This window comes from Pseudopodoces humilis, chromosome 9, assembly GCF_049639895.1.
Source record: "Pseudopodoces humilis isolate 2021_Gansu_Grassland_sample_001 chromosome 9, ASM4963989v1, whole genome shotgun sequence".
Taxonomy (NCBI): domain Eukaryota; kingdom Metazoa; phylum Chordata; class Aves; order Passeriformes; family Paridae; genus Pseudopodoces; species Pseudopodoces humilis.
In genome coordinates, this window is record NC_142208.1 from 7,446,162 (window position 1) to 7,472,524 (window position 26,363).

The following is a 26,363-nucleotide window of genomic DNA, read 5'->3' on the forward strand; positions in this document are numbered from 1 at the left end:
GTTGGCAGTAAGTGGGAGTTCTCGGATTTGCTGTTGACTTCTGTTCTTGCGGTGGTTCATGTTTCTCCTTGTCTGTAAGGCATATTGCATGGACTGTGGTCATTTCAGTTGCAGCTGGAAGGTTTATAGGAAAAAAATAGCTGCACTGAAAAAGTTTCTCCTATAAGGGAGCAGCATCAGCTCACTGGAATGTTTACTGAATTTGTAGATCAGTAGTTTTCTGTATCATTTTAACCTGGTGCCAGAAAGTATGGCCAAAGCAGTCACTTGAGTTAGTACTTCTAGAGGAGGAGTGTATACTTCAGGAAAGTTGGGAAGCTTAGATTTTATTTTATGCAAGAACTGCATGTTCAAAAATCATGTCATTGTAGCTACCTGCACGTCTCATCCTGTTTACCTCATCCTATTTAGTAGGACTTTCGGGAGGGCTTCTTTCTGAAGTGATAGCGTTAGTTCAGTGTGACATGTGTAGCGACTGAGATCATCTCATCCTGAAGCTGTCCCGAGCTTTCAATCTATATTCAGTAGCAAAGATTGAGTTTTTCGTCAGATTAAACTGCTCTTTAGCTCCATCTACAGGGTTATATTGTCCACAGAGCCCTGTCAGCAGGAACTGCACCAGGAAAAGTTGGATGAAAGGTAAAGAGGTCATGGTGGCTCTTGACATAAAGATAAAAGACCTTCAAGGGTGCCAAACACGATGCTTGGTAGGCTGTTACCAACAAGATCTCCTGAAATCTTGTGTCGTCTCTACCCTGGATGCTGCTGGAGACAGGTGATGCAGGCTGGGCATGCTTGGCATCTGCCTTGCAGGTGGTTGGAGTGTAGGTGCCTGGAGCATTTGTGTGATGTTTACAACTGAAATTGTCTGAAATGACACTTGACACTAAAATGCAAAAACATGTTCATGTCAGGTCACTGATAATGTGCTGATACTGACTACAGAGAAGGTGTTAATTGGATTGCTGAACTTGCTTGCTGTGCAGTATCAGGAAAGTGATAGCTTTTGTGAAGCTTTCAGAAGTGGGGGGGGGGAAGGGATTTTTAAAGTTTTTGGTTTTTTGCTTTTTTGTGTGGTTTTTTTTTTTGTTTGGGTTTTTTTTGTTATGGTTATTTTTTATGTGACTCTCTTTAAGCTGATGCCTCATCAGAAGTACTGGATTTTGGTGCTTCATATAATACAGTGCCACTAGAGCAGCGTGGTCAGTGTATGGTGCAGTGATACAGAAAAAGAGCATCCCACCAGAAACAGAAGCTGCTGCTTGTGCTAGAACCAAGAGAGAGAGCAGAGGGAAATTCAGCAGTGTGAACCTGGTCTGCTAAAGGTATATTCACAAGAAAAACTGAGAGAAGGAAGATGTTTTAACACCAAACCTTCCAGTTAATGGATGTATATGTATATGCAGCACGTGGAAAAAGAACTTTAGTGCTGTTCGCTTCCTAATATGATACTTGGCTACTATGTACAGTTTAGGAAAATATGTTTCTTAGTTCTTTCAGAATTACTTGGAATTTAAGGTTACAAGGACAGATTTTTTTAGAGCACTTCATGCATCATCTCTACTAGTGATCAGTATTTCACGAGCTTCTGCAATAAAACTAATAGGATTTTTCTTCCTCAAAAATATAAGAGTTTTTTTGTGGTTTATATGCATGAGGTGCTTTTTATCACCCTCTTTATTCTTGATTTCCTGCAAAGTAACATGATAGCCCTTGCATTTATGGTCTTAACCACAGTAATTAGAGATTTTCCTTAGCGGATGCATCTATGGAATGCTCCAAGTTAGCTGTGCATGGAGTTTAGAGACATGGGAGACAGGAGGATATGTCTGCTATGCAGAAAATCTGGGGTGAAAGTAGATTGTTTCAGGTTTCCAGAGAGTGACTGATCAGGTGTTACCATTTTGTATCGCTCAGTGCCTTAGCAATTTATTTTGTAATATGGTACACAAAACAGGGTAAATGGTTGTTAGTATTTTTGCGTGTTAACTGTGATACGGATAATAGAGAAAAACCAAGAACACTATACCCTTGTGGAAGACCTGGCATTTCTGATTTCTGTATTGTTTCTCTTTTTTTGCTGATGATATCAAACCTCTTTTCAAATACAGATACTTAATAAAAAGACAGGTTATGCCTTTGGAAAAACAGTGTATTCACATCCAGAAAAGTCAGTTTGATTACTGGCTAAATGAGTAACAGATTTCAAGATTTTAGGCAATATTAAGGTAAACAAGAACTATCCTATTACTTGAGATAATTTAACTGTCACCAATTAATGAGTAACAGGATAAAGGGCAAGTTTCAGTGTGAAATTCAGAAGAAATATGGTAATGAATTATGTGTTTTGTACCTAGTCTAAATAAGTGTTTAATGTTTTTCAGCTAAAATGTTTGTGTTGAAAGTGCTGACCCTTGGGTAATTAAATGGACATTCGTTATATTCAATGTGCTATGTGGATATCTGGGGTTTACAGTTCGTGTGTAGATGTGTAGGGTTGCTGTTGTTAAATGCATTCTTTGTGTAAGGGATACAGATTTAATCCTGCCCACCCTTTGCCCTGAGCCACCTGTGTGTAGGCTGGGATCCTGCACGTTGTGGGCAACAGGGGTTGTTGCAGGACAGTTCTTGAACAGGTGCGAGCTGGGGCTGCTCGCTCCTGTTCCTGCGTGCCAGCACGCTGTTGGTGTGGCATGCCAACTGGGGAAGCAGATCCAGGAAAGGAAAACGGGAGGAGGAAGGGAAAGGCTTCATTTCTGGGTGTCTCGGCCTGTGCTGGCCTGCTGCCTGGCCTTATGAACTCCCGTGCGGGCACAAAGGAGGGGCACTGGCCTGGACAGCGATCTTGGCAGCCTGCGCTCCATCATTAATTTGACACCAGGATCTGGCAAACGGTGGTGTGCAGGCTTGGTGCTATACTAAAGTGATTTTAGAGCTTTTGACTGGTGCGAAGCATGAACAGAACAAATTTGTGCAAGTTACAGATGAATAGAAATCAAAGCATAAATATCCCCATTCTTTTGTTTTTCAGAACCAAATGCTTTCTAATTTAATTTTAGGTAAGCTTGGTATGTTACTGTCTTCTGTTGTCTGAACCATTGAAAAACAGACACAAGTAGAAATCCTATGTAGTGAAGGCAGTGGAGGAGTTGATTTTGGAACAGTATGCATGAATTTTAATGATTTGAGGACAATGAGCGCTTGCAATTTGACTTGTTTACTCTGTTTTGGAATGTCTCTGAAGACATAAGATGGCTAGTAGCTCTAAGTAAAGCCACGTTTAGAAGCTGATAGATGATGCTATTCAGATCAGTTAGATTCCAGGAGTTTTAATCCATTGAGATGTGAGCTGACAATGTAACATTTCTTCAGACCTCTTGGACAACTCTATTTTCTTGATGTGACAGGTAATACCACTGCTGAACATGCTGGAGTAGCTGTTCTCTGCTGTGGAGATGCAATACATTAGAGAGGAGGTGTTGTGCAGGACCCAAGCTGATAAGCCAGCAAACTCTGCCTGCCCCAGCTTTTTCTTTTCTTTTCTTTTCTTTTCTTTTCTTTTTTTGTTTTTTTCAGGTTGGGTTTGTGCCAGCTTTAGTGGTGACAGGGACAAGGGAGATAGTGGCAGATAGATAATAAGAAAGGGCCATGAAAATGAATCAGTAGAGATGGGAGAAGACACAAGAAGGCAGAGGCAGAGATTTGAAGAGAAGGACTTGATGGAAGGAGGACTAACTGAGAAGTTTCCAAACCACTGCTTTAGATTTTATTATAATGGTGATACTATGAGGAAAATTTGCAATTGTCCTATTATTTCACCAGTTTGAAAGACAGTTATGTTCTTTAACTTTTTTTCCTAGACATTGGAGGTGTCTAACTAATTGGCTCTTGGACCACTAGGGAATGTATCATTCTGGTTAAAAGATCACTGACATAATGAAATCTTTCAAGCATTTTCCAGTGTACAATAAGTATAAAGAGATTGTTATTTTGTCTTGTTTTGGGCAGAAGACCATGGAAGATAAGCTTTCAGTAATCTGTTTCAGTTCTTAAATTTTCCTTTCTCTAAGTTTACTGACATAAAGCTAGCAGAATGTTTGCATAAGTTATAAGGTGGTGTAATTTTATTAGAATCAGGGCCAAGCACATAGGTGCAGTTCAAGAGTTTAAGTCGTGGATTTTATTACAGGGAACAGAACCACTTGTAACACTGTGTTGCCTCATGGGGTAAATGTAGTATTTCTGTCACTTGTTCTAGGCTTTGAACTGTGGTATTAAGAGTTTTCTCTACCACTTTGTAGCTGTGATTATTCATTTGCCCATATGAAATAGCCCTTCATGGTCTTTCAGAGCAGGCTTTCAAAAGATAACTTTTATGTTTTATTTATCAACTTGATGCTTAAAAAATATACTAACATCTGAACTGTAGGGAATGCAAGAGAGCAGTGTCCCAGGCTGTCTTTCTGTGGAGCTGTGCAGGGTGCTAGCAGTAAGCTGAAATGGAAATTGTCACCTCTTGTAATTCTGCATGGGAAAGATTTCCAGAGGAGCTTGGGTTAAAGCTACCCCATAGCGTTTTTGTGAGTTGCTGTTGTATATAATGGAGTAGCAGTTGTGAGCACCATACCTGTTTTCCTTGTGGTGTGGGGTAGGAGTTCCTGTGAGAGGAGCCATGCTGCCTGCAGCTCTGCATATCGGGGTGAAAGAAGAGGAGCATTATTTGACTCCTGGAAAGCAGAGCTCAGTCCAAGGGATCTGAAAAGGAGGCACAGTGGCGCATGCAGCAGTCTGAGCCGTTTCAACTCGTAATGGAGAACATTCAGACAGGAGTTCCTTTTCAAGCATGGAGTAGGTAGAAATAGGTGTCTGAATCTGTAATGCTTTTAAAGCACAAGTGCAGTTTCTCAAGATTGAAAACAAAAAACGAAAAAGGGTGCTATGTGTTATAAAAGGGGTTGGTAACAGCACTTAGGTCCATCCTACAGGCCTCCAGGATGATAGGTATTTAAAGAGGAATGGAATAATTGCAGCTTTCTTGAGAGGAACCTTTTTTCTCAAAACTATGTCTTTATTTCACAGCAAGCAAGGGCAGAACAGGAAGAGGAATTCATCAGTAATACTCTATTTAAGAAGATTCAAGCTCTGCAGAAAGAAAAAGAAACACTTGCAGTAAACTATGAAAAGGAAGAGGAATTTCTCACTAATGAGCTCTCAAGAAAACTGATGCAGGTAATTGGTGCCTTTACTGATGTTTCTCCCAGGAGCCTCAGGACTGACTGGTGACTGAACTTTCTGTTTGTGTGACAGTAGTCTGAGGGAGGTGGTCAGGTTGGAAAGCTGAGGTTTGATAAAAGCAAAGTGTAATAAATGTAGTGACTTTTTTTTTAACATGTTGCTTTAAAGTTTCCATCTGCGAACTCAGCTTTGAGAACCTGGAAGTTTATATACTGATGCAAAAAATGGATGTAGCTTGCAGTAAATGTCATCTGTCTTCCAGACAAGAGTTACTGATTAATTTGAAATGTTAGTGAAACGCACTTATTTTTCTGGAGTATTGATACTTTAACATGAGTCTTGAAATATGCAGCAATGCTCAAAGGAAACTTTTTCTGTAAGTTTGTCCGTACTTGTAACAAAACTGTTGCTTCTATTGAATTAAAACACATCAGTTTGATGGTAAAAATAAAAAGCTGAAGATTCTGTGACAATTCGTGGCAGAGAAACTTCTTTCCATTACCTAAGATGCTAATTTTGAAAAAGCGGTTAAGCATTTGTTGGAAGTGTTCGACATGGTTGCTGTGTTCTCACAGCCTTGCCTAAATACCTGCTTTTGTCCCCTGTAGGAGACAGGGTACTAAGTTAGGGGAGAGTTTAATGTGATCTGCCTGAGATTTTTTCATGCCGTTGGTTCTAAGCTTTGTCACGAAATGCCAGGCACTTTAAAAGAAGCTAATTTGTATGTTGTAAGCATTGCTGTGTTCTGCAGCTGGTGACTGAAGGCATGTTTCGCTTTGCAGTTAGGAAATACAGTGTTTGGAAACACCGCTAGAACTAATCCCATCTGGCACTTTTGTTACTGAAAACTAGGCTTTCACTTTGTCTCTTTGGTGCCTGTTATCACACAGGAAGCTCAGTAGCAAGATAAAATATCCCTTACTTGGTATTACTATTTCCTCTTGCTGTTCTTGAGGACTGACAAGAATGTTTCTGAGTAAGAGACATGTTTGATTTCTAAGCCGTACATTTTCATGAGAAACAGAGAAGCAGATGGCAGTAAAGTAGGGGTATCAACTGTTCTTTTATAATTGGAGTAAAATGTGGATATCACTATAGAAAAAGCTTTCCAATGAAGTCTCTTGCAGTAAAGGGAGAAATGGTACATTGAACAATGTTGTTTAATTGAAAAGAAGATGTAGAAATCTGTTACAGAACCAGGTTACATGGACTGTATTGTACATTAAAAAGCGGAAACTAAAACTTACTTTAAAATAAAAGTATGAATTACACCTGATTTGTTTGAGGAGTTTTAAAGTCCTACAAGGAATGACCTTGCACACAAATTTGTACCACAAAGTTCTGCAGCAAGTAAATTGTTGTATCAAGTAATTGCTCTAAACATGCTTAGGCTTTTTCCTAGAATTCATGGGATTGTTTTAACAAGTTTTTTTTTAACTGTCTTTAACATTCTTAAATTGTTAAAATTATGCAAAATAGGTTCAAACATTGCAGAGAAAAATACAAACTTCTTGTCAACCTAAAAATATGATTATTTTTATTCTTTTTTTGCTGTGGGCTTTCAGAAACAATCCTTTGACTGTTGTTCAAAAATAAAGAAAAAGGTAACACTCTACTGTTCTCAAAATGGCCAAAGGGGTGCTTGGCTCACTGCTATGTATGAAACAATGCAAGGGCATTGTACTGTTTGTCTGTTGGAAGACCTTAACGGATGCAACTTCATTCTCATTGGTGAGGGAGATGCAGAGAAGCATCTGAAACAGAATGCAGACTAATATTACCTGACTTTCCAGCAGGCAAGCTGCAGGCTTCTGCTGAAAGATAAAGCTGTATAGCCATAACTACAAGAGTGTGGATGTAAAATTCTGACCACCACCTGCAGCCTTAGATTTCATTCCATGTGGCCTTGCTGTAAGCCTCATTTAGCCTTTGATAAACATGGTTATGTCAACCAGAAGATTTTAAAATACGGCAATTCATAAATGCACCTATGTTCCAAATTGTTCATCCTTAAGCTGTGTCATTTCTCTCAGCACCATTAGGTAGCAATTTTTGAAAGTGAATCGTAAGTTTGTGCTCTCTGAATAATAGCCCAGGTAACTTGAAAAAGAGAAGAGCTGTCAACATTCTGGTGGTGGTGTTGGTGGTTGGCCTGTGAAGGATGAGTGTTTTGGAATTTCTTGCTTAGAGGTTTACCTGAAAACTTCAGTGTGCAGAAGCGATAAGGGTTATATCATTGCTTCTCCACAAGGCCAGAGCTGAAACTTCTGTGGCTTGTGCATAGTCATCAATGGTGTTTCTGTTTATGGTATATGCTACAAATGTTATTGACCCCTCCCTTACACTCGCCTTACAGCAGGTTCTGTTTTCCATACTTCTGCATGACTTTTCATATCTTTACAGTGGCTCAAGACTGGCAGTACAGGTGGAGCACTTGTTTTAATGCGAACAGTTTAATATTAAAACTATCTTTCTGTTTGTGTGTATGCTGAATGCAGATCTCATTTCATGCCTTGATTATGTCTTTGATGTGATACAATTGCTGTAAATACAAAACCAGAATATTGATATATTCTCCTAAATATCAGTAATGTGGTTGGCAGCTTATAAATTATATAGAAGAAATGGTCCCTTTCACTAAAGAGTTTACCTGTAGAATTAGGGAACATTTCAGTATTACCATATGTTTCCATGGAAGAAGTTCTTTATCTCTTCAGAGATCATGGACTTAGTAAATAGACATTAGAATATTGATGAGTTGCAGACAATTTTTTTAAGCAGCAAAGAACTGAAAACAATAACTGATGTTTTTTGTTTTCTGAAAGTTTATCTGTCTGAAGGTTTTGATTCTTCAGTGATGGATCCTGGAAATTATACCCACGTACACCAACAGATTAAAAATAGGAGAAGATAAACTCCTGATAATACAAACAAATTCATTTTTTGGAAAACAGGGCAATATTGGCACACATCACATGGTCAGTTTAGAGTTTATTACAGTATCATTTCCGTAATTTGATAGTTTTCCCATTTTACAAGTGTGGGGCTACATTCCTGGCTAATGTTTTTTAGAGTAGGAAGGTAAGATAATTATAATCCCCTTTTTTTTTTCATTTCCTGAGATTTGTGAGTGCCAATACTTACCATTGCACACTAGAGTGTAGCAATTCTGTCTTTATTAGGAGAATAATGAGCTCATAAATGCCCACTTCCATTTTTGGCATCTTTGCTCGGTAGAGAATTCTAGCTAAATTACATGCAGACTTCGGATAATGACTTAACTAGGAATACAGTATCCTCCAGTTGGTTGCTCCACTCTTGTTCGGGATTAACTCTTAATCTCTGGGTTTGCCAGGCGATGTTGGTCTGATGTGGAACTAGACTTAGAGTATTCATGCTGTCAGACATTGTACAGCAAATGGCTTCCTGCCTTTTGGATGAATAAGGGAAAAAATTGCATATGAATCTGTTGTTTTGTCTAAAACTTTGCATTTTGGAACTAAGGAGAGGTACTTCTGCTAAACTGCATATGTTTTTCACTCTCTCGCTTTTTCAAGTATTTAGAACTCTGTGCCTGTTTCAAAACTACTGCTTTTCTGTTGAAAGCACCTAGCAGAGTGACTTCTTTCATGATGCCTGTATGTTTGTTCCTTTGTCAGACCGTTGTCACAATTGTAGAGGCTTATGCCTCTCATTGAGCGTGGCCCAGAGTGAGCTCCCAGAACATTAAAGCATTTTATATGTGGGAGCTGCAGTGCTCCTCCTAACAGCCAGCAAGTATCTCCCAGTTCAACACTATGTGCATCACTGCTATAAAACACAGGCTTACATTAGGTTTGCAATATCAGAAGAAATTAAGTTTGAAACCTTTTACTATATGCCAGACCGAGTCTAAACGGACATGGTAGCACATAAAAGAAAGTGTTTCCACCAGAATAATACTGTCTTTCTGGTGCCATGCCACTGCTTAATAATATCTTTTTATGACTGTAACTTTCACTGCCTCTACAAGTCAAATGAATGAATGTACAATTTTATTAGATAGATTTCCTTTGTTTCACATAATTATTAATTTTCTAGGTTGAATGTTGCAGGAATGAAGGAGCACACGCATCTCAACAGAGATCTTACAGTAAACAAAATATTTTTATCACATACATCCCTGATAAAGTTCTTATAAGCCTTATCTGTGTTTACTCTGTTTTCCTGTGAACATCATGTAATTATATTTTTGTTTACCTGATGAAGTCTCTGGAAAGCTTGGAAAAAAATTTTTATAGCATCTTCAATCTTTAGTCATTATAAAATGGTGGCTGTATTTTGCAGAATATCATGAGAAGGGCTTTAATGCAGGCTCTGTTCTTGCAGCGGTAGACATGGATGTGTTGAGTTACTGTTTTGAAACTGAACGTAGTAAATCTTGAAAATTTCCATTTGTAAAACAAGGCTGCTCCAAAGAAGAATTTATTTTTAATATTGTTTAATCTTGCAGAGCAGAGTCAATTACTTTAAATTGTGCACCTGTATTTTTCAAAATCAAAATCAGATTTTTTTTAACATCCTTATATTTTTGGAAGTGCAAATTGGTCCAAGTAGCTGTCCTTGAAAATAAGATGCTACAACATACCAAGATAACAGCATGTATAGTCAGGCAAGTTAAGTAATTGAATGTCGGTACAAAAATGTTTTTTATGTAAGTCTGATTCTTGACAATTCTTTAAAAAATTGTAAGTAAACATAGGCTATTACTCTTTAGCTCTCAAAAATTCCACGCGTCATCTCAAGGATACTTATGGGATTGTGTGGAATAAACAGAGCCAGCTCATCTGTCAATTATTTGATGAACAACTGGACATAAAGAGGAAGCAAACTGCTGATACAAAATTGTTAATAAATAGGACTTTCAGGATGCAGCGAAGGAAAAAGTGGACAGCTTTTGAGGGCCTGGAATACCTAAAAATAGACTGCACAAAGTCATCGTCTGGGGGATAAATGAGGGTTCATTTTCTAAGGGGGAACTTCATCTATTGGCTCCATTACTTCATAAAAACACCTTCCACTTGCTCAAAAGTAAGCCAGTACAGTAGGGAAGGAAGGTAAATGTGGCCCTACATTGTATGAGGACACTTGTTCCTGCAGAAAGTATTGCTGTAGTTCTTTAGAACTTAGGTGAACTAAGGCACACTCCTGCTGCTAAGCTTTGTGTTTGACAGCCCCATGCGTTCTCACTTCAAACTAGTCACTGTCTCTCTTGCACCAAACCCATCTCTAATCTTACGGAGCTGAAAATTCTCCTTCAGTTTTCATATGCAATTCAAGGTCTGTATGACACTGGTATCAAGGTGACACTTTCTAACACATTTTCTTCCTTCTCTTTAGCTGGCAGGTGTATTTGTAGACTGTTACTGTAATTCCATATAATTAAAAAGAGTTGGAAAAAACTCTTTTACTTTACTAAATAAATTAAACACTATCCACCTGTATTGTACCAGGGGATATTTTCTCATTGTTAGCAGTTTTGTTCTTCAGCATTAAGGTTTCATCAGTAACGGGATTTTTATTGTTTTGGTTTGTTTTTGTGATCAAAGGAAATAAAAGGGAAAAATTATTTTACCCTATATGAGTGACAGACACCACTCATCTATTTTGGGGGTGTTAGTAATATTTTTCTCCCTCTTTGTAAAATGAAGCCAATATTTTCTGTTTTAAGAGTTTGCTATTTTCTGATATTTGTTTTAAATTGTGAGAAATCAAATCTCAATATTGACAAGCCTTGAAAACACAAACCCCAAACTTTTCCCATATGTATATTGCACCAGCATCTGCCTGGTGCTCTTCCTCCATGAGCCTTTTGCCTTGATCTCTCTGCCAGGCTGCACTTTATGGACCATTTTCTCTCTAAATAGGAGCAAAAGGAGCTGAATTTCAGCTTGTTTAAAAATCAAAGTCTCTTCCTTTACTGTGGCTATTCAGCAATCTTGATTTGTGTCTCTGACTGTGAGGTGTCTCTCCATTTCCTCAGGTTTTCTTCACACCTTTAAACACTGTGATCTTACAGATTGTTATGAGCTAGCCAGAAGAACTGGCATAGAAAAAATAAGCAGGTGGAAAAAGGTGCCTGCAATTTTCAGTGGATGGTCAGAACACAATGTAATTGCACCATTGTCAATTGGTGACATCCACATTTCCCTAAGTCAGGTTCATGTGTTTGTACCATGGTGCCAGTCACGCTGTTTTATCTGCAAGAAGACTTGGATCCTTGTCTCAGAGGGACTCTACTCCAAGCCATACTTTATGTTAAAATGAGGGAGTTTTTTTGTTTCCATCTGCTTGACAGCCTTGAGAGTTAGATTGTTCTTTTCCATTGGACATATTAAATAAAAAAAAAAACAACCTTTGGTATTAAGAAATTGTATAACATTGATTTGAAATAACCAGTATTTTTATGTCATCAGGGCAGTTTGATTTTGATAGCATAGGAATATAAATTAGAAATTCTTTTTGTTGTTCGTTAACTCGTTGCACAGCAATTTAATTAGTATGAATTCAGTCACAATTTTCAGCTTTCAGCTGCCCAGAGAAGGAAGTGCCAAGACCTGCATTTTGTGCTTTGGGTGCTCTTGAGATTAGGCACTTAGATTAAAATCAATGCTTCTGTGAACACTGTGATAGATTTTTTACTTTGGAAATGTCTATAATGCATTATATATAGCATATGAAAGAACCTATTTTGATTTGACTGAATTTGGTAGTTGGAAATGTACTTTTCTCTGCTTTGTAAATATGCAGCACAGTTTAAAATGCTCCTTTTTGAAGGACTGTTGGGAGACTTGTGCATTTTGAAGTTTCTTGAGAAGCATCATAGAGAATTTAACATGCAGGAAGAATAAATGTGTAAATGTATAGAAGGTGCCTAAGTTAATGCTTGTATTTGTTTAAAATATTTACATGTCTCCTAAATTTTTAGCTGCAACATGAGAAAGCTGAACTGGAGCAGCATTTGGAACAGGAGCAGGAATTTCAAGTGAACAAACTGATGAAGAAGATTAAAAAACTGGAAAATGATACAATTTCGAAGCAGCTTACCCTTGAGCAGGTAACCCTTTCATTTCACCATTATGACTGAGAAAAAACCCGTCTTTTGTCTTAGATTTGACTTAATGTTTTAACCATGTAAGAAACTGGGCAGTATTGAGAATATAGAAAAGTCAGTTCAAATTTCCAAGCAACAGAAAAGTAACATAATTTATTATGAGAAACTTGGATGATTTTTTTTCATGGCCTTTAGATCTATTAGTAGCCTTTCTGTGGGTCTTCATGTCGTCTGCTGGACGACAGTGACTTTTGCAAATGCTTTTTTGTAAATAATGCTGTTTGTTGCTGTTCATCAGCTTCCACTCATGCTGCTGGTGAGAAAAGGCTGACATTTCTGATCATGTTAAGCACAGTAGTAAATGACCTGTTCGTGGTCTTGTGCTCTAGGTCACGTTTTGGTGGCAGCTTGGATAGTACAGCCCTGGAACTGTGCGTTGTCAGTTGTGTGTGTTTTTCAGACACCTTGAAGTTCAACTACATCCAGCCCCCTTTCTCCTTAGACAGTCATGAAGATAGCAGAGATAAAACACCACTTGTTTGGCTGTGTTTCAACAGGATGTTTAGACATTGGGAGTGCTCTTATGTCTGATTTTAGGCATCTGCATCAAAGCATCTCAGTGGTGTCAGCAGGAGACCTTTTGACTTAAAGGGCAATCTGCTAAAACCTGTAGGCTTGTTAAAGGACTGCAGATTTTCTGGTGTGTGCAGGTTCAATAATTCAGGTGGTGTAAGTATAGTGTGTTATCTCTGATTTCTTCTGCTGTGGAACTTTTTTGTTGCTGGTAATCTGAGTTGTTACCGGTTTTGTATGATTCTCCTTTTTCTGTTGACATGGATAAACTAGTTAATGGCTGTCTAAATGAAAAAGTGAGTTCTCTTGATTTTCCGGTAATGTTCTATATAGAGAGACCTATGGAACAAACTGAAAAATTAAAAGGTAGGAATAAGTAGTTGCCAACAAATCCTTACCCAGCATGGAAATTAGCATGAGGTTGAAATAACTCTCTTAGCCACAAGGTGGTGGTGGCTGCCACTTAACCAAAATGCAATTAGCTTCACCACTAAGCTGTCATAGTCTTTAAATTGCTAGCATGAGCCACAGCTGAAATCTTCATGGTATTATTTTTGTCTCGTTGTTCTGGACAGACACATTTGTGAAATCATAAAATTTGAAACTTGTTTCTGCATCTAAATGTCAATGATACACTGTTCAAAAAGCATAGATGCACAAAGGTCTTTAGTATCTGGCTTGGAAAACTTTGTGAAGATGTTAAAATTTGGCTGTAAGTCTTGCTTAGAAATTCTGTGTGAGTTACGTGTAATTCACCATATGCCTTTGTTTTCTCTCACAGTAAGGTAGAGTAAATGTCAGGTTACTTAGGGCTTCAGCACACTCTCTTTCCTCACACAAATTAAAAGTGCTGATTGTGCTAATTAACCAGATGAAGCAGCAACCCTGGGGCATGTGCTGCACCTTGCAAGAAGCAACCCAACCTTGTGAGGAGATACATGTTGCCTTTATTGCACGCAGAGGGAATTAAGGAAGAGGGATTGCCAGAGTCTGCAACACAACCTTCAGAACACCTATTAAACAGGGCTTGGAAGGAAAACTACAGCAATGCTTTGAGCTGGGCTGCATTGAGATCTACCACTAATCAGTGAGCAGATAATTACAGCATATGTTCACTAAAATGCTGTTTTTAAAATGGAGAACATGGATTATCTATGCTTTGTGTTCTTTCTTCTTCGCTTTTTTTCATCTGAACTGCTTATACCACAGGTGATCAGTAGGTAGCTGATTTGTGGTTGGAATTGGAATTATTGTGGAATAATAGAATATTATTCCTTAATAAAAATGAAATTGGATCTTAGGGTTCAAACATGACCTGAAATAATTTCTTAAGTCAGCTTGAAGTCAGCAGAGCATTCTTCTCTGAAGGCAAATGGTGAAGAAATTTACAGCATGTGACTATTTCATTAACTGAATGGCTCAGTTAAAACAAGCAATAATGTTCTGTGTTACAGTTCAGTGATTTGATAGGAAATAAATAGCTGTCAGGATTGCCCTACAGAGGCCAAGTGTGTGTAGTCTTCTGTTACTAAGTGTGTGTAGCCTTGCTGTTACTATTTTTAATTGCTTTTCTGTTTCATACAGTGTAGTGATAAACTAGAATTGATGCAGTTAGGAGATGAGAAATAGCAACTAAACTGTTAATAATCATCTCCTATGTCTGCTTTGAAAGGAGAAGAACATGAGATGGTCAAATCTTGGGGAAAGATTTTCTTGGAAAGCAGCACAGAATTAAAGCTACAAAGGGCAAGGTGGAGATGAGAAGCAGGGAAGTGAAATTTGGGATAGTGGGCATAGGAAGAGTTGAGCATATGAAACTTTGATTTGGAAGACCTCCATTTCAGGAGGGAACAGTTGTGTTTGTTAATAAGTTGGCAGGACATTTGACAAAGCAATAATACAGGGATACACATACAATTTTAGCTGCATTTTTAAGTAAAGTGTGTGAGAGAGAGAGAGTAAGAAGAAACACAGGTGGTTGGTGAGTAAGGTTAAAAGGAATTTTCCTCTGAAGGGAAGGTTAAGGTCTAAAAAGCAGGCAATGCTTCCTTGTTTCCTGGTTTTAATGGTCAAAATTAAGTGATGTTTGATTGCTCTGAACCCCTGTAGAGTGACACTAGTATTTACAGAGCTGCTGGCTTGGTCCTGAGCATAATCCCATCCTGCTTATTTTATTTCAGAATATTACCAAATTTGTAAAAAAATTCATTGACTGGAGTACATTTCAAAGTACACCTGAAACTACTGAGTACCAAGCCAGATGCACCAGTTCTTTTATTAGTCACAGCTCTGAACAGGATGCTGCAGTTGCTTCTGCTGTACGTGCCATTCAAGGTGTTCTTCCTCCAAGCTTTAAAATCCTGAGAGGAGGAAAACTGGCACAATACTCATGACCAAGAAAGGAAGATGTTTGTTTCCAGTATGTTTTCATATTACTGGAAATGTGGAGTTCTAGATCTATTTCACCTAGTTTCTTTGGTATTTGGTCAGAGCAGCTTCAGAGCACAACACAAGGGTTATTTGTGTATTGTTGCTGATGGTTTGACTTTGCCATTGTGCGTGCTCACCTACAAGCAGATTTAGTGGACTGCCTTGGTAATGGTTGCTATAATACTAAATGTAATCTTAGTTTTTTCAAATCCAGGCTTATAAATAATTTACTCTGTCTTTAAATTCCAATGTTCTCTTCTTCCTACCATTAAAAGATATGGATTTCTTTTCACCTGTATGTTCTTAGTGGTTTGTTTGTTGCTAGATCTAAACGTAGTTGTAAAAAGACTAAGAGTAGTTGAGTCTGAGCCATGCAGCATTGAAATGATGCAAAAAGCATTGCTGCAGAGGTTGTACCTGCATTCACGCTTTCTTCATCATGTGATTATCTAGATAGCTGTGCAATATAGTGGAGATCTGGGTTTTGCTAATGTGGAAGCACAGTGTGCAGATTCCCAGGACATTTTCTGTAGTTTCTTTCCTCTGGACATTCCCAGCCCCAAGTGTTGGCCAGACTGGCTGAGGAGCCCTGAGGCAGAGTGCCCTGCACTCTTGGGGCTGAGCTCTTTGCTTTCCTACCACTACCTCCAGCCATGTGGGGAACAAAGTGTTGGTCAGGATCCAAATTCTCATCCTCGTGGGGAGGCTGAAGCATGTTGCTTCTGATTTTTCTTGTACTGAGATGAAGGTTCCCTGAGCTGTTAATGTACATCTGGAAACTCAGACATGGAAAGATTTGCTAGACAGTGTTTCTCAAAGTGTGCTCCCTATTACTCATCAACATATGTCTGCTTCTGTTCACAGTAACTAATTCCTCTAACCTTTTAAGGAAGAAGTTGCACATTCATTAAACTTGCACTGGTATCTGAAGTGTGTAAGGTTATATTTTGTTTGGGTTTCTCAGTATTAATTTAGTGGCTAGCACTAATAGTTTACAGATTTAGATGCTGCAATAGCCCTTCAGCCAGTGATGTAATAAATGGAAATAGTTTAATTCTGTTTTCAGTCTTTCCATTTTCTAATGTGAGATTTTTTGCCCAGCAGAAAAGAGGTGTTAACTGAGGCTTGACTTGGAAAAATGCTTCCATGCTATTTTCCACATGTAAAGGAGCTGATCTGTTCCCAGATATTTCATTATTGACTTTCTGAATTCCGCTATATTGCTAGAGAGTAAGATTATCTATTCTATTATTAGAATATTCTAATATTCTCCTGTCTTAATAATACTTGTATTGTATCTATAATTAAACACTAATAATAGGTTTCTTCTTCATCTACATTATATCTTCTTTTATTAACTTTAGAGTAGAAGGTTCTACATTATATCTTTTTTGTCTTTTATTAACTTGTAGTAGAATCAAGAATGCTTGTTTACACAATAAGTGAACGTGATTAATGTCAAATTAAGCTTTTAATTTTATAAAACCTTTTCTAAGATAGCATTACATTTGTTTTGCTAGTAAGGATTGATTCAGTAACACTTAAGGCAGTTCATGTAACTTTTTCTTTACTATTTTTGTTATATCTAACAATATCTATTTAGTTTATCTAACACTAGGCACATGAGGCAAACATTTCCACTTCTGGATTACTTAACTGTGATTCTTCCACTAAAAACATCTAAAATGTTTCAAAAGTTTTACAAACGTTGCTGTACTGAACAGTAAATTCAGTTAGAACTTCATAGATTCATGGAATAGGAGATGTCTTTAAATAGGTTTGTCATGTCATCAGTGCCTGCATGTCCAGGGTTCGTGCTCCTGCTTATTGGCCAGAAACAAATTCTCTGAGAAGAGCTTGTGTTAAGAGGATAACAACTGTGCAACTACTGAATCTCTTGATTTTTCTGGAGCGTTCTACCTGAATTCTGTCTCTTCTTCCCCTTCTTCTTGCTCCTGTAAAGCATTATGTAAAATGGCGTTGTTGGAGCTTTCCTAATTACAGTTCCTTGCAAAAAACGCATGCCCATCATTTTCAATACTTGTTTTTCCTCTCCAGCTAAGACGTGAGAAGATTGACCTTGAAAATACTTTGGAACAGGAACAAGAAGCACTAGTGAATCGTCTCTGGAAGAGGATGGATAAGCTTGAAGCAGAAAAACGGTTTGTCCTGTTACAGTGCACTCACAACTATGGGAGAGGTTTTTAATACATCATGTTCTGGATTAAATATGTTCACCTCTGTCCCACAAGAGTTGTCTAATCTGTGAAAACCTAGAAGATTTAGTAGTTCCTTGTTTGCATGATGCCACATTGATTGCTTAAAGGACATTAAACTAACCAGTGTAAGAAATTACCTGGGAAAGCTTGAAGGAATTTATTGAATTTTTTCAACTGCTAACAGTCTGTTTTTAAAGCTTCTAGTTTGTGGTCAGCTTTAAATTCATGGTATTTTACTGTGTTTGTTACATGAGAAGCTCTTCTTTTTTCCCTCTCTGCTTAAAGAAAACTTCAGCTTTTTCTCAGTGGTGTGCACTCATGTCATTGAGACTTCCCAATGCTTTAGTAGAAGTTAAGACAGTGAAGCTATATATTATTGGAACAGCTAAAATTGAAAATATGTATGAAAGCAACCATCTCTTAAATGTTATAGTAACAAGAACTCAGTCTGGAGAGGAAGTAGGAGAGAATAATGATGAGTGATTATTAATACCTTATTTTTTTATGTATTTACTGTTATGTTAATGTGACCCTCTGAGGCTGAGGCCTCAGAAGACACCTGAGCCTGAATGAACTGCAGGTTTTGTAGTTTTATTTTACACAGCCCTGCTGTGTGGAAGGTGTGGTAAATCCATAGTAGGATGATCCTTTGGTAGGATTTTTGTGTATCTTAGATTTAAAGCCTTCTTTAGGGCAAAGCATTTCTGGTTTGATTTGTCTCAGACTGTGCCCCTCCCTGTGAGGAACTCTGCTGGAGTCACACCCTGCTTTAGTACGTTGTGTGGTACACATGTTCAAAAGGTTGTGCTTGGATAGTGCTGTTCCTGCTCTCCAAGGCAGCATTGAATCTGGCGTATCAACACGTTCCTTCTAAAATTTCATGCTTTCAGGGTGGAAAATATTCCTATGTTACCTCCAAAAATCATCATTTAGAATCTTCAATATCTACCATGTGCTTATTTCATAACAGACTTTCATTACTCCTGATTTTATCATCAGTTATATGAAGTGTTTGAAACCTTGATTATGTGGAACACCTTAATACCTTTCTGTTTGAAAATGAAAAAAAAAGGAAGTCTATTTTTCTGTCCTTCAGACAATGTCTGTGAAATTCTTTTGATAGTGGTGAAATGCAGAAAAGCCTGTGTTTCAAGATAGACATTCTTTTCTCATCATTAATCTTCACTATGTGTCCTTTCTCCAAGAACATAAATGTAAAAACTTATAAGAGATTAAATGATTTTTTTTTTTGGCAAAAAATTTGTGTAATAAGTATTGTTTGAGGACAAAACTGAGGTAACTGTTTATAGTCTAAAATTTGTTTTTCCTGAACTGCATGCTGTAATATTTTGGAATGTCAGTGTCTGAATACGTTAGAAAATTCTTCTGTACTAGGACAACAATTTTTACCTTTTTTATTTTGAGTTAAAAACTAAACATTGTAATTCCTCCCCAGTTTATCTCCCCTCAAAACAGTAGTTAAAATATATCCTACATATGGGTCAGAATCCTTGCAGTGGCTTTCTTGGGGATACAAGAGGTTTTTATTTGAATGGAAGGTAAAGTTTGCACTATTTTTCATACAGAATTTTGCAGGAGAAATTAGACCAGCCAGTGTCTGCTCCACCATCACCCAGAGACATATCAATGGAGATAGACTCTCCAGAAAATATGATGAGACATATCAGGTTTTTAAAGAATGAAGTGGAGAGGTTAAAGAAACAACTGAGAGCTGCACAGTTACAGCGTGAGTAAACGACTTGTTTAAAATCTTCTGAAGTTTTGCATTGTAAGATTTTTATATGTACTTTCTTGAGTTTGAATTTAAGGTAGAAGTGGAAAAAATTGGGCAGGTTTGGATTACAGCATTTTCATAATTGTAGTGTTATTGCTTGTTAATATATTTATACTGTAGTTTAGGGGGTTCTTTAGTTTTACTAAAAGGATGTCTGAAAGAATCCAAAAATAATCCTTGACTGTTTTGTGCCGGAAAAAGATATATCTGGTTTTTTTTTTCAGAAACTTAGCAGTATTACATAAAAATTTTTCAAAACATATTTATGGCCTACTTGCAGGAGTCATGTTGCAAATTAAGAATTATTCAAAAGAATTAACAACTAGCAAAATAAAGGTCAGCTGTGTATAAGAATTTTGACTTGTTAATGATTGTGGGAACCTAAGGCAGCTGTTGAACAGTATAGCAGCATTAATTTACTGTGTCCTTTCCTATGTAAGATGGCTTTGAAGCATAAAGAGCTGCCGAGAAGTTATCACATTCTTACTGTACAGGGCTGGGGTCCCTTGCGCAGCAGTGGGACCTGCATTTTGCCCTGTCTTTCCAGGAAGGGGCTGTGCACTGAGCACATGGGCTCAGCTGCCAGGAGGCTGCTGGCACCTTTGCTTGGACTTTGCAGTGCCAGTCCTTCATTCCTTCCTTCTGAATCTAAAATACCTGTCGGAGGGTCAGCAGTTCTGCCTGGTTCCGAGTCAGTAGCATTACACTGTAGTTGGTAAGTGAATAGATAGCTCATCACAGGGCCAGAAAAATTTGGGCAAATGCAGAACAGTCAGTATCATCCTCCTCTGGCCAGCCGGGCTAACTGGAATATTTGAACCTCTGTTTCGAAAAAGAGCTTGCTAGAGGCAGCAGCAGCAGCCTTCCTTCAAGACAGAGATGATGGAACAAGAGTGCTCTTTCACAGAGACCTTGTGCACAAGTTTGTGGCATTAATAATTTGTGGCTGTTATAAGAAGATAAGGACAGCTAATCTTTGTACTTGCAAATTCTGCACTGCAGCCTTCACTTAATAAAGTTCAGAACAAGAGCAAGGCCTTAGATTAAAAGTACTCTTTGTGCAAATGCAGCCTAATGAATTTCATTTTAAGTATCCTCTATTTTTTAAGTGTTTTCTTTTTGAACTACTATGATTTAGAGTAAAAAACTGAAAGCATTAATGTCAAATTCGCAGTGAAAGTTAGAGCTAGGTTTAAAAGGACTCTCTCCCTTTCTGAACAGGTTAAACAGAACTGCAATACAAATAGCAGAGGTGGTAGGAATGGTGGATGTGCCAGTCTGTAAGCAGAAGGTGAAACTGAAATGCAGTTTCAGATTGGTGTTTGTAATACATGGTCATTAGAGAACTTCTAGTATTCTTCTTAAGTACTTAATGAAATCTGTTTATGAAATTCTGATACTTGTATTACATTTTTTATTTCTGAAACACTTCTAGGAACTGCTTTGGTATGATAATATTGTACAAGAAGTGACACTGTTACACTTAAAAGTGATACTTCCACAGAAGAGAGATAAATCATATGTTGTTAATAGTTTGGGAACAGGTTTCTAAAACAGGAATAGTTTTTGCCTAGAAGGTCGCTGCATAAAGGAGTGATGACAAAGCATGATGAATTGTTTTGAGTTTTCTTAATGTCAAGGATGTAACTGTGAGCTTACTCAAATATTACAAAATCTCACAAAATAATACTGTTCCTCATAAGTCTTTATCATATACTCCATTTTATTTAAGTAATCTGTCACAAAGCTTTGTAACTTTTCATAATTTGACTTTTTCACTTTAAATGTGTTTAATGTTTAATCTGTGATACCAGATCATTTAAGTGATGTTTGCTGAACTTGTTTAGAACTGACAACTCAAATTGCCATTTGATGTAAAGAGTAAACCTCTTGTTGACCTTTAACATTAAAATTGAATGCTATTTGGATATTGGTACATGTTCAGTTGGACAGTTTTTGTGATAAGATGTGGAATTGAAAGAGTGCTGTAGAATATATATAAGGTAGCAATTTTAATACAAGTTTGAGTTTGGCGATTCAGAACTTGTGTTGTGCTTCCTCCTTCAAAATGAAAGTATACCTTTAAAATAATTTCTTCAGTGTGTTGCAGGAAAATCTTTGTAAATGTGGAATAGGATTATTTTAATGGAGCAGGAATCAATATTTTTTCTTGATGGTTTTAATAATGTTTTCTTAATAAAATTTTTCTTTCTTTTCAAATTAATTTTAATAAGCACTTCTGGTTTGTGGTGATGGTTTTTGCTTTTCTTACATTTTATTTTCAGACTTGATGTCAAGCAATAGTTTATTTGGGCTTTGAACTAATGACTTAGAGGTGAAAATTTTCAGTGATTATCCTGAGCATTTTCTACACCTTCATCTTGAAATGTTGGGGTAAAATTAGGCACAACATACTTGGCTGCCTGAGAAACTGAATTTTAATCAACTTTTAACAAAATGATGAATTTCAGATTCAGAGAAGATGGCACAATACTTAGAAGAGGAGCGACATATGAGAGAAGAAAACTTGAGACTTCAAAGAAAATTACAGAGGGAAATGGAACGTAGGGAAGCTCTCTGCAGACAACTGTCAGAAAGTGAATCCAGCTTAGAAATGGATGATGAAAGGTTTGTATTTGTTGGCCATCCAGATGTGTTGGACTTACTTCTTAGTATTTATACTACTTTTTGAATATTATAGAATAATTTTAGAAGTAACTTTTATGTGGTTTAATATGCATATCAAATTTCAGCATAGTCCAGGAATTGTATCAGTGTGGTACAGAAATTCATTAGTTTTAAACAGTGAGGAAGAAAATATTTATATCTGAAATGAATATATATCTGAAGATTGATTAGGTAGATTAGGTTTGATAATATGTAAGTACAGCTGTGGAGTTGAGAATCAGGATAATTTTATCACAGCACTTTTGTTTTGCCCCTAACTTGGTAACTGCAAGGAAGTCTGTGAGGTAGGGACATCATCTTTACTTGAGGCTGATTTTTTCTTTGCAGAAAGTAAAATACATTCAGCCAAATACAAAGAGATACTGTGTAAAATCCTTGAGAGAGGAAGCATTTCCAGAACTGTTGGGTTGCTCTTGATGTCCAAACCACAACATCCTTTTTTTTTTTCTCTTGCAAGCTGCTTTGCTTGCCCTAAACTTACAGATAGTCTTGAGTTTTTCATGGTTATATCATGCCTTTCAGTGTTTTCTCACATCATAAAAATATGACAGTGTTATATCTTAGAGGATTTTAAGTCCATTTTGAATAAAACATTCTTATTTCTTATCAAATGCTCATTATTTGGTTGTGTTGTCATATATTTTTTTTGGATCTATGGTGGTCTTTTAGAACAAATAAAAAAGTTACTCTGTGCTGTGTATTTTTTCTGATCCTGAAAGATTTCAGTTTCCTCTTGGGTCTTTAATATATTTGTTATAAGATGTAATTTACCAGAAACAAAGTACCAGATATTTTGTGGTAAGGAGTATGCTTAAAGCTCAAAGTAGTGTGTTCATTCTGATGAAACACCAAAGCAACTTGACCTATATTGTGTTAGCATCTGGTATTAAGAAGTAGCAAATGCTATATAAATTAAATTGATAGAAATTGGGGATTCTTATTAGGCTTATCTTTTCTTCTACTATTTACAGTGTAATGGAAATACAGTCAAAATGTAGATCTATGAGAATTACCAGTATTAATCCAAAATTGTAGAGTATCTTAGTAAATTTTTATCACCCACTTGTAAGTAGTGGTTATCATAAAAATGCAGGAAAATTCGATTGACTATAATGTACTTGTAAGAAATTGTCATGTTTGATTTTTTTAGTACTAGAAAGGCCTCACAGAATAACTCCAAATCAAGTATTTGCAGTGTAAATAATAAAAAGCAAAGTGAAGGACAAAACAGGCATTAGTAGTTAGCCTGAGAATACGAAATACTTGTGGAACTGTGTGTAATAATGATTTTAAAATGTCAATTTTTGTCAGCTTATATCTTCCTAAAAATGATGGTAGTGATGGATCAGCTATCAATTTCTTCCAGTTGCATTCTGTTAGCTGATGATAATTATTGTTTGTAGCTGAGGGTAGATGAATTTGCTTTCCTGAATGTAAAAGACACAGCTGTCCCAAAGCCTTTTTCTCTAGAAAGGCTGCTTTTCTCCAGCAGTAGCTTTGTCTTAATTCTCCATCCTATTCTTTGGAGTAGTAGGGTAATACTTGAAACCAGGATGCATGCTAATGGGGTGCTGCTGTTCCACGTCACCTGAGCCAGGTAGTGGGATGACTTAAGAGGAAGCTGTATTTGTATAGGATGCAAGGGGATTAAATCAAAGATGCTGCCTTGCTGGAACACACACACCGGTCTGCATTGAAACTTACTTTGTGTAGCAGAGGTAGCTTAGTTCAGTTTCACTAACCTTGCCACTGATAGCTCTTTTAAAAACTTGTATATTTAATTAAACCCTAATTTATTAGTCCGTTAGTTTTCTGTTTTCTATTGCAGCTACTTTTATTAGCTGGTCTACCCAAATTCAAAGCAACTTTGGTATCACTATAGTGTACTGCCTGTGCTAGAGCAGGTGCCTTGTAACTCTGAATATTCTGGTTAAAAACCAGCAAGATGCAGTATCAAAATACGTTTCAAATAGTTTATGGACGGACCTCAAAGTAGTCATTGTGTGTTCCATCAAATAGGAGGAATTTTAATGCTGTTCCACACTATTGTTTTTTTTTTTTCATTATGGTAGGGAAATAAATGCAGCTACTAAGAATTCCTGACTACACACTGGTAGAAGAGGCGACAAGAGTCAAAGGGCTGTTAGGCAGCAAATTTGGCCTGCTGCTTTGCTGTGTCCAGTAAAGAAATACAGCCAAATCTAATAATATAAAGCCACGTGCACTGACTTACAACCACATGGAGAAGATGAGCAGAGGGACATCTAATCTAGAGAGTGACTGAAAAATTAAGTGAAGAGTGCCTAAGCAACTCAATCTGAGACTGCCATCCTAGTGCTGTGGAAAAAAACCCCGTAAAATCTCTTGAGATAAAAACAGTAGGTGGCAAGAAGGAGCAATTGGTATTATTTTTATCCTTTTATATAGCACTTGACATCCGTGAAGAAGCTTCACTGTAGTCAGTGAATGAAGGACAAATAAATATCACTAAAATTATTACAGGTGGGGAAAAATGCCTTGCCTTAGGTTCTGATATGTTCAGTTTATCATAGTGAAGTGTGGCAAGTGTCTTGTAACACAGCCTGGAAGTACCTTTAGTGAGATGGTCCTGGGCTGAAAGTGTCTCTCTTCCAGTGGTAGAAGACAAGATGAGAAAATGTCTAAATGTTGGGACCAGAGGGATTCAAGTAGGAAACAGGTTATGTTTTTAATGCTATGGCTGATCAGCTGTTGGAACAAATTACTAGTACTTTAATGATTTTTTCACCCTTTTTCATGATTTCTGATTAGTGCTGAATACCTTTCTGGAAGATACACTCCAGCCAACCAAATTTTGAGTTCAATGTAGAAATGATGTATGAAGTGCAAGAGTGTAGAATGGGTCAGATTGGATGACATGGTTTTACATCTCTGACCTTAATATATATTATTTAATCATATGCAACTTGTATGGTTTTAACTGCAAATGCCTAAGATAAATCCAGCTGTTTCCATGGAAAGTTAAGCCAGTGTCAGCAATGACAAGAGTTCCTGTCATGACTTCCTAATGTGATTCTTATGGGAATTGAAAAAAATCACAGTGAAACATTTAAAACATGGCACATTTTAAAAGGTTTAATCTAATTATTCTTTGCCTTTTTTTGTTAGATATTTTAATGAGATGTCTGCACAAGGATTAAGACCTCGCACTGTGTCCAGTCCTATCCCTTATACACCCTCACCAAGTTCTAGCAGACCTATATCACCTGGTAAATATTAAACCCAGTTTCTAAAATTATTGTATGCATCACATAGTAATGTGCCCTATTAATATATTTAGGTCAGTAGCCTTTCAAAGCTAGTTTGGAGAAAAAATCATGCATCATAAATGCAAGAATAGTTTAGCCTTAGTGCAGCATGTTCTTGGATGGTGACCAGATATTCTGTATTTCAGATCTGTGGACAGATATTGAAGATCAGTTAAGTGGCTATCACTTGAACCTTATTTCTTTTTTTTTTTCCTCTTTTTCTCTCTTGCTGTCTTTTTTTCCCCCCCTCCCTTCCCACACAAGTTGTGCAACAGGACACATAACTCAAATGGATTTCTAGAGTCTGATGAAAAGCTAGTAATAAGACTGATGTTGTGCGCTGAATCAGAACTTTCTAGAGAAGTTTAATCTTGAACATATTGGAAAAAAAGTCAGTTTTAATTTCTCTTCAGCAGAGAAGTAGCTTCTGTACTTCTGCTCTTTTCTATTATTAATAACTATAAAATTAATAATTCTTGTCTCACATACTTTGTATAACAGAGGCAAACAAACTTCTTCTGGGATTCTAATTTCTGCATATATTTTAGGTCAAATGAAATGCATTTGTGTTACTAACACATTTATTGACTGAAATTCAAAATCCCTTAAAATTGCATTTGAACATGCATTACAAGTTGTTGGCAATGGGTTACACGGTGCTCACACCTTGAACATTAAGAAGTGAATTGTGCGTGCCTGGCTTTCCCACTTTCACCTCTAGAACCTGACAGGCAGATGAGATGTGCTCTGTGTTGATAGAAGGTGGGAATGAGACATCTTGTTACACAGGTCTGCTAGAACATATGAAATGTCTTTAGATCCTTTGATTTTCAAGGTTTTTTGTGGTTTCTCAAAGGACTATAAATAGTTTTCATCCAAGTATTGCATGTGTGAAAACCAGCTATGGCTGTAAGCCATATTATGGTTTTAGAGATCAGCAGTATGACTATGAGTTTTCAGAAGGTTTTTGCATTTCTGAAATGAGCCAAATGACTTGACTTTTCAGTGTTTTGCAAGGTGTGTTACCAAGAAAATGGTACGTG

The 26,363-nt window shown here is 37.1% G+C and overlaps 1 protein-coding gene across 2 annotated transcripts in view; it reads left to right on the plus strand.

Moving 5' to 3' along the window:
* The window catches only part of CCDC6 (coiled-coil domain containing 6), a 51,520-nt gene that overhangs the window by 14,570 nt on the left and 10,587 nt on the right, over positions 1–26,363 (plus strand). For both annotated transcript variants that reach the window (XM_005520433.3, XM_088059718.1), the window contains exons 2-7: positions 5,080–5,229; positions 12,203–12,331; positions 17,390–17,493; positions 19,137–19,297; positions 21,817–21,973; positions 25,181–25,281. In XM_005520433.3, coding sequence (XP_005520490.1) covers positions 5,080–5,229; positions 12,203–12,331; positions 17,390–17,493; positions 19,137–19,297; positions 21,817–21,973; positions 25,181–25,281 — 802 coding nt within the window. The remainder of the gene's footprint in view (positions 1–5,079; positions 5,230–12,202; positions 12,332–17,389; positions 17,494–19,136; positions 19,298–21,816; positions 21,974–25,180; positions 25,282–26,363) is intronic.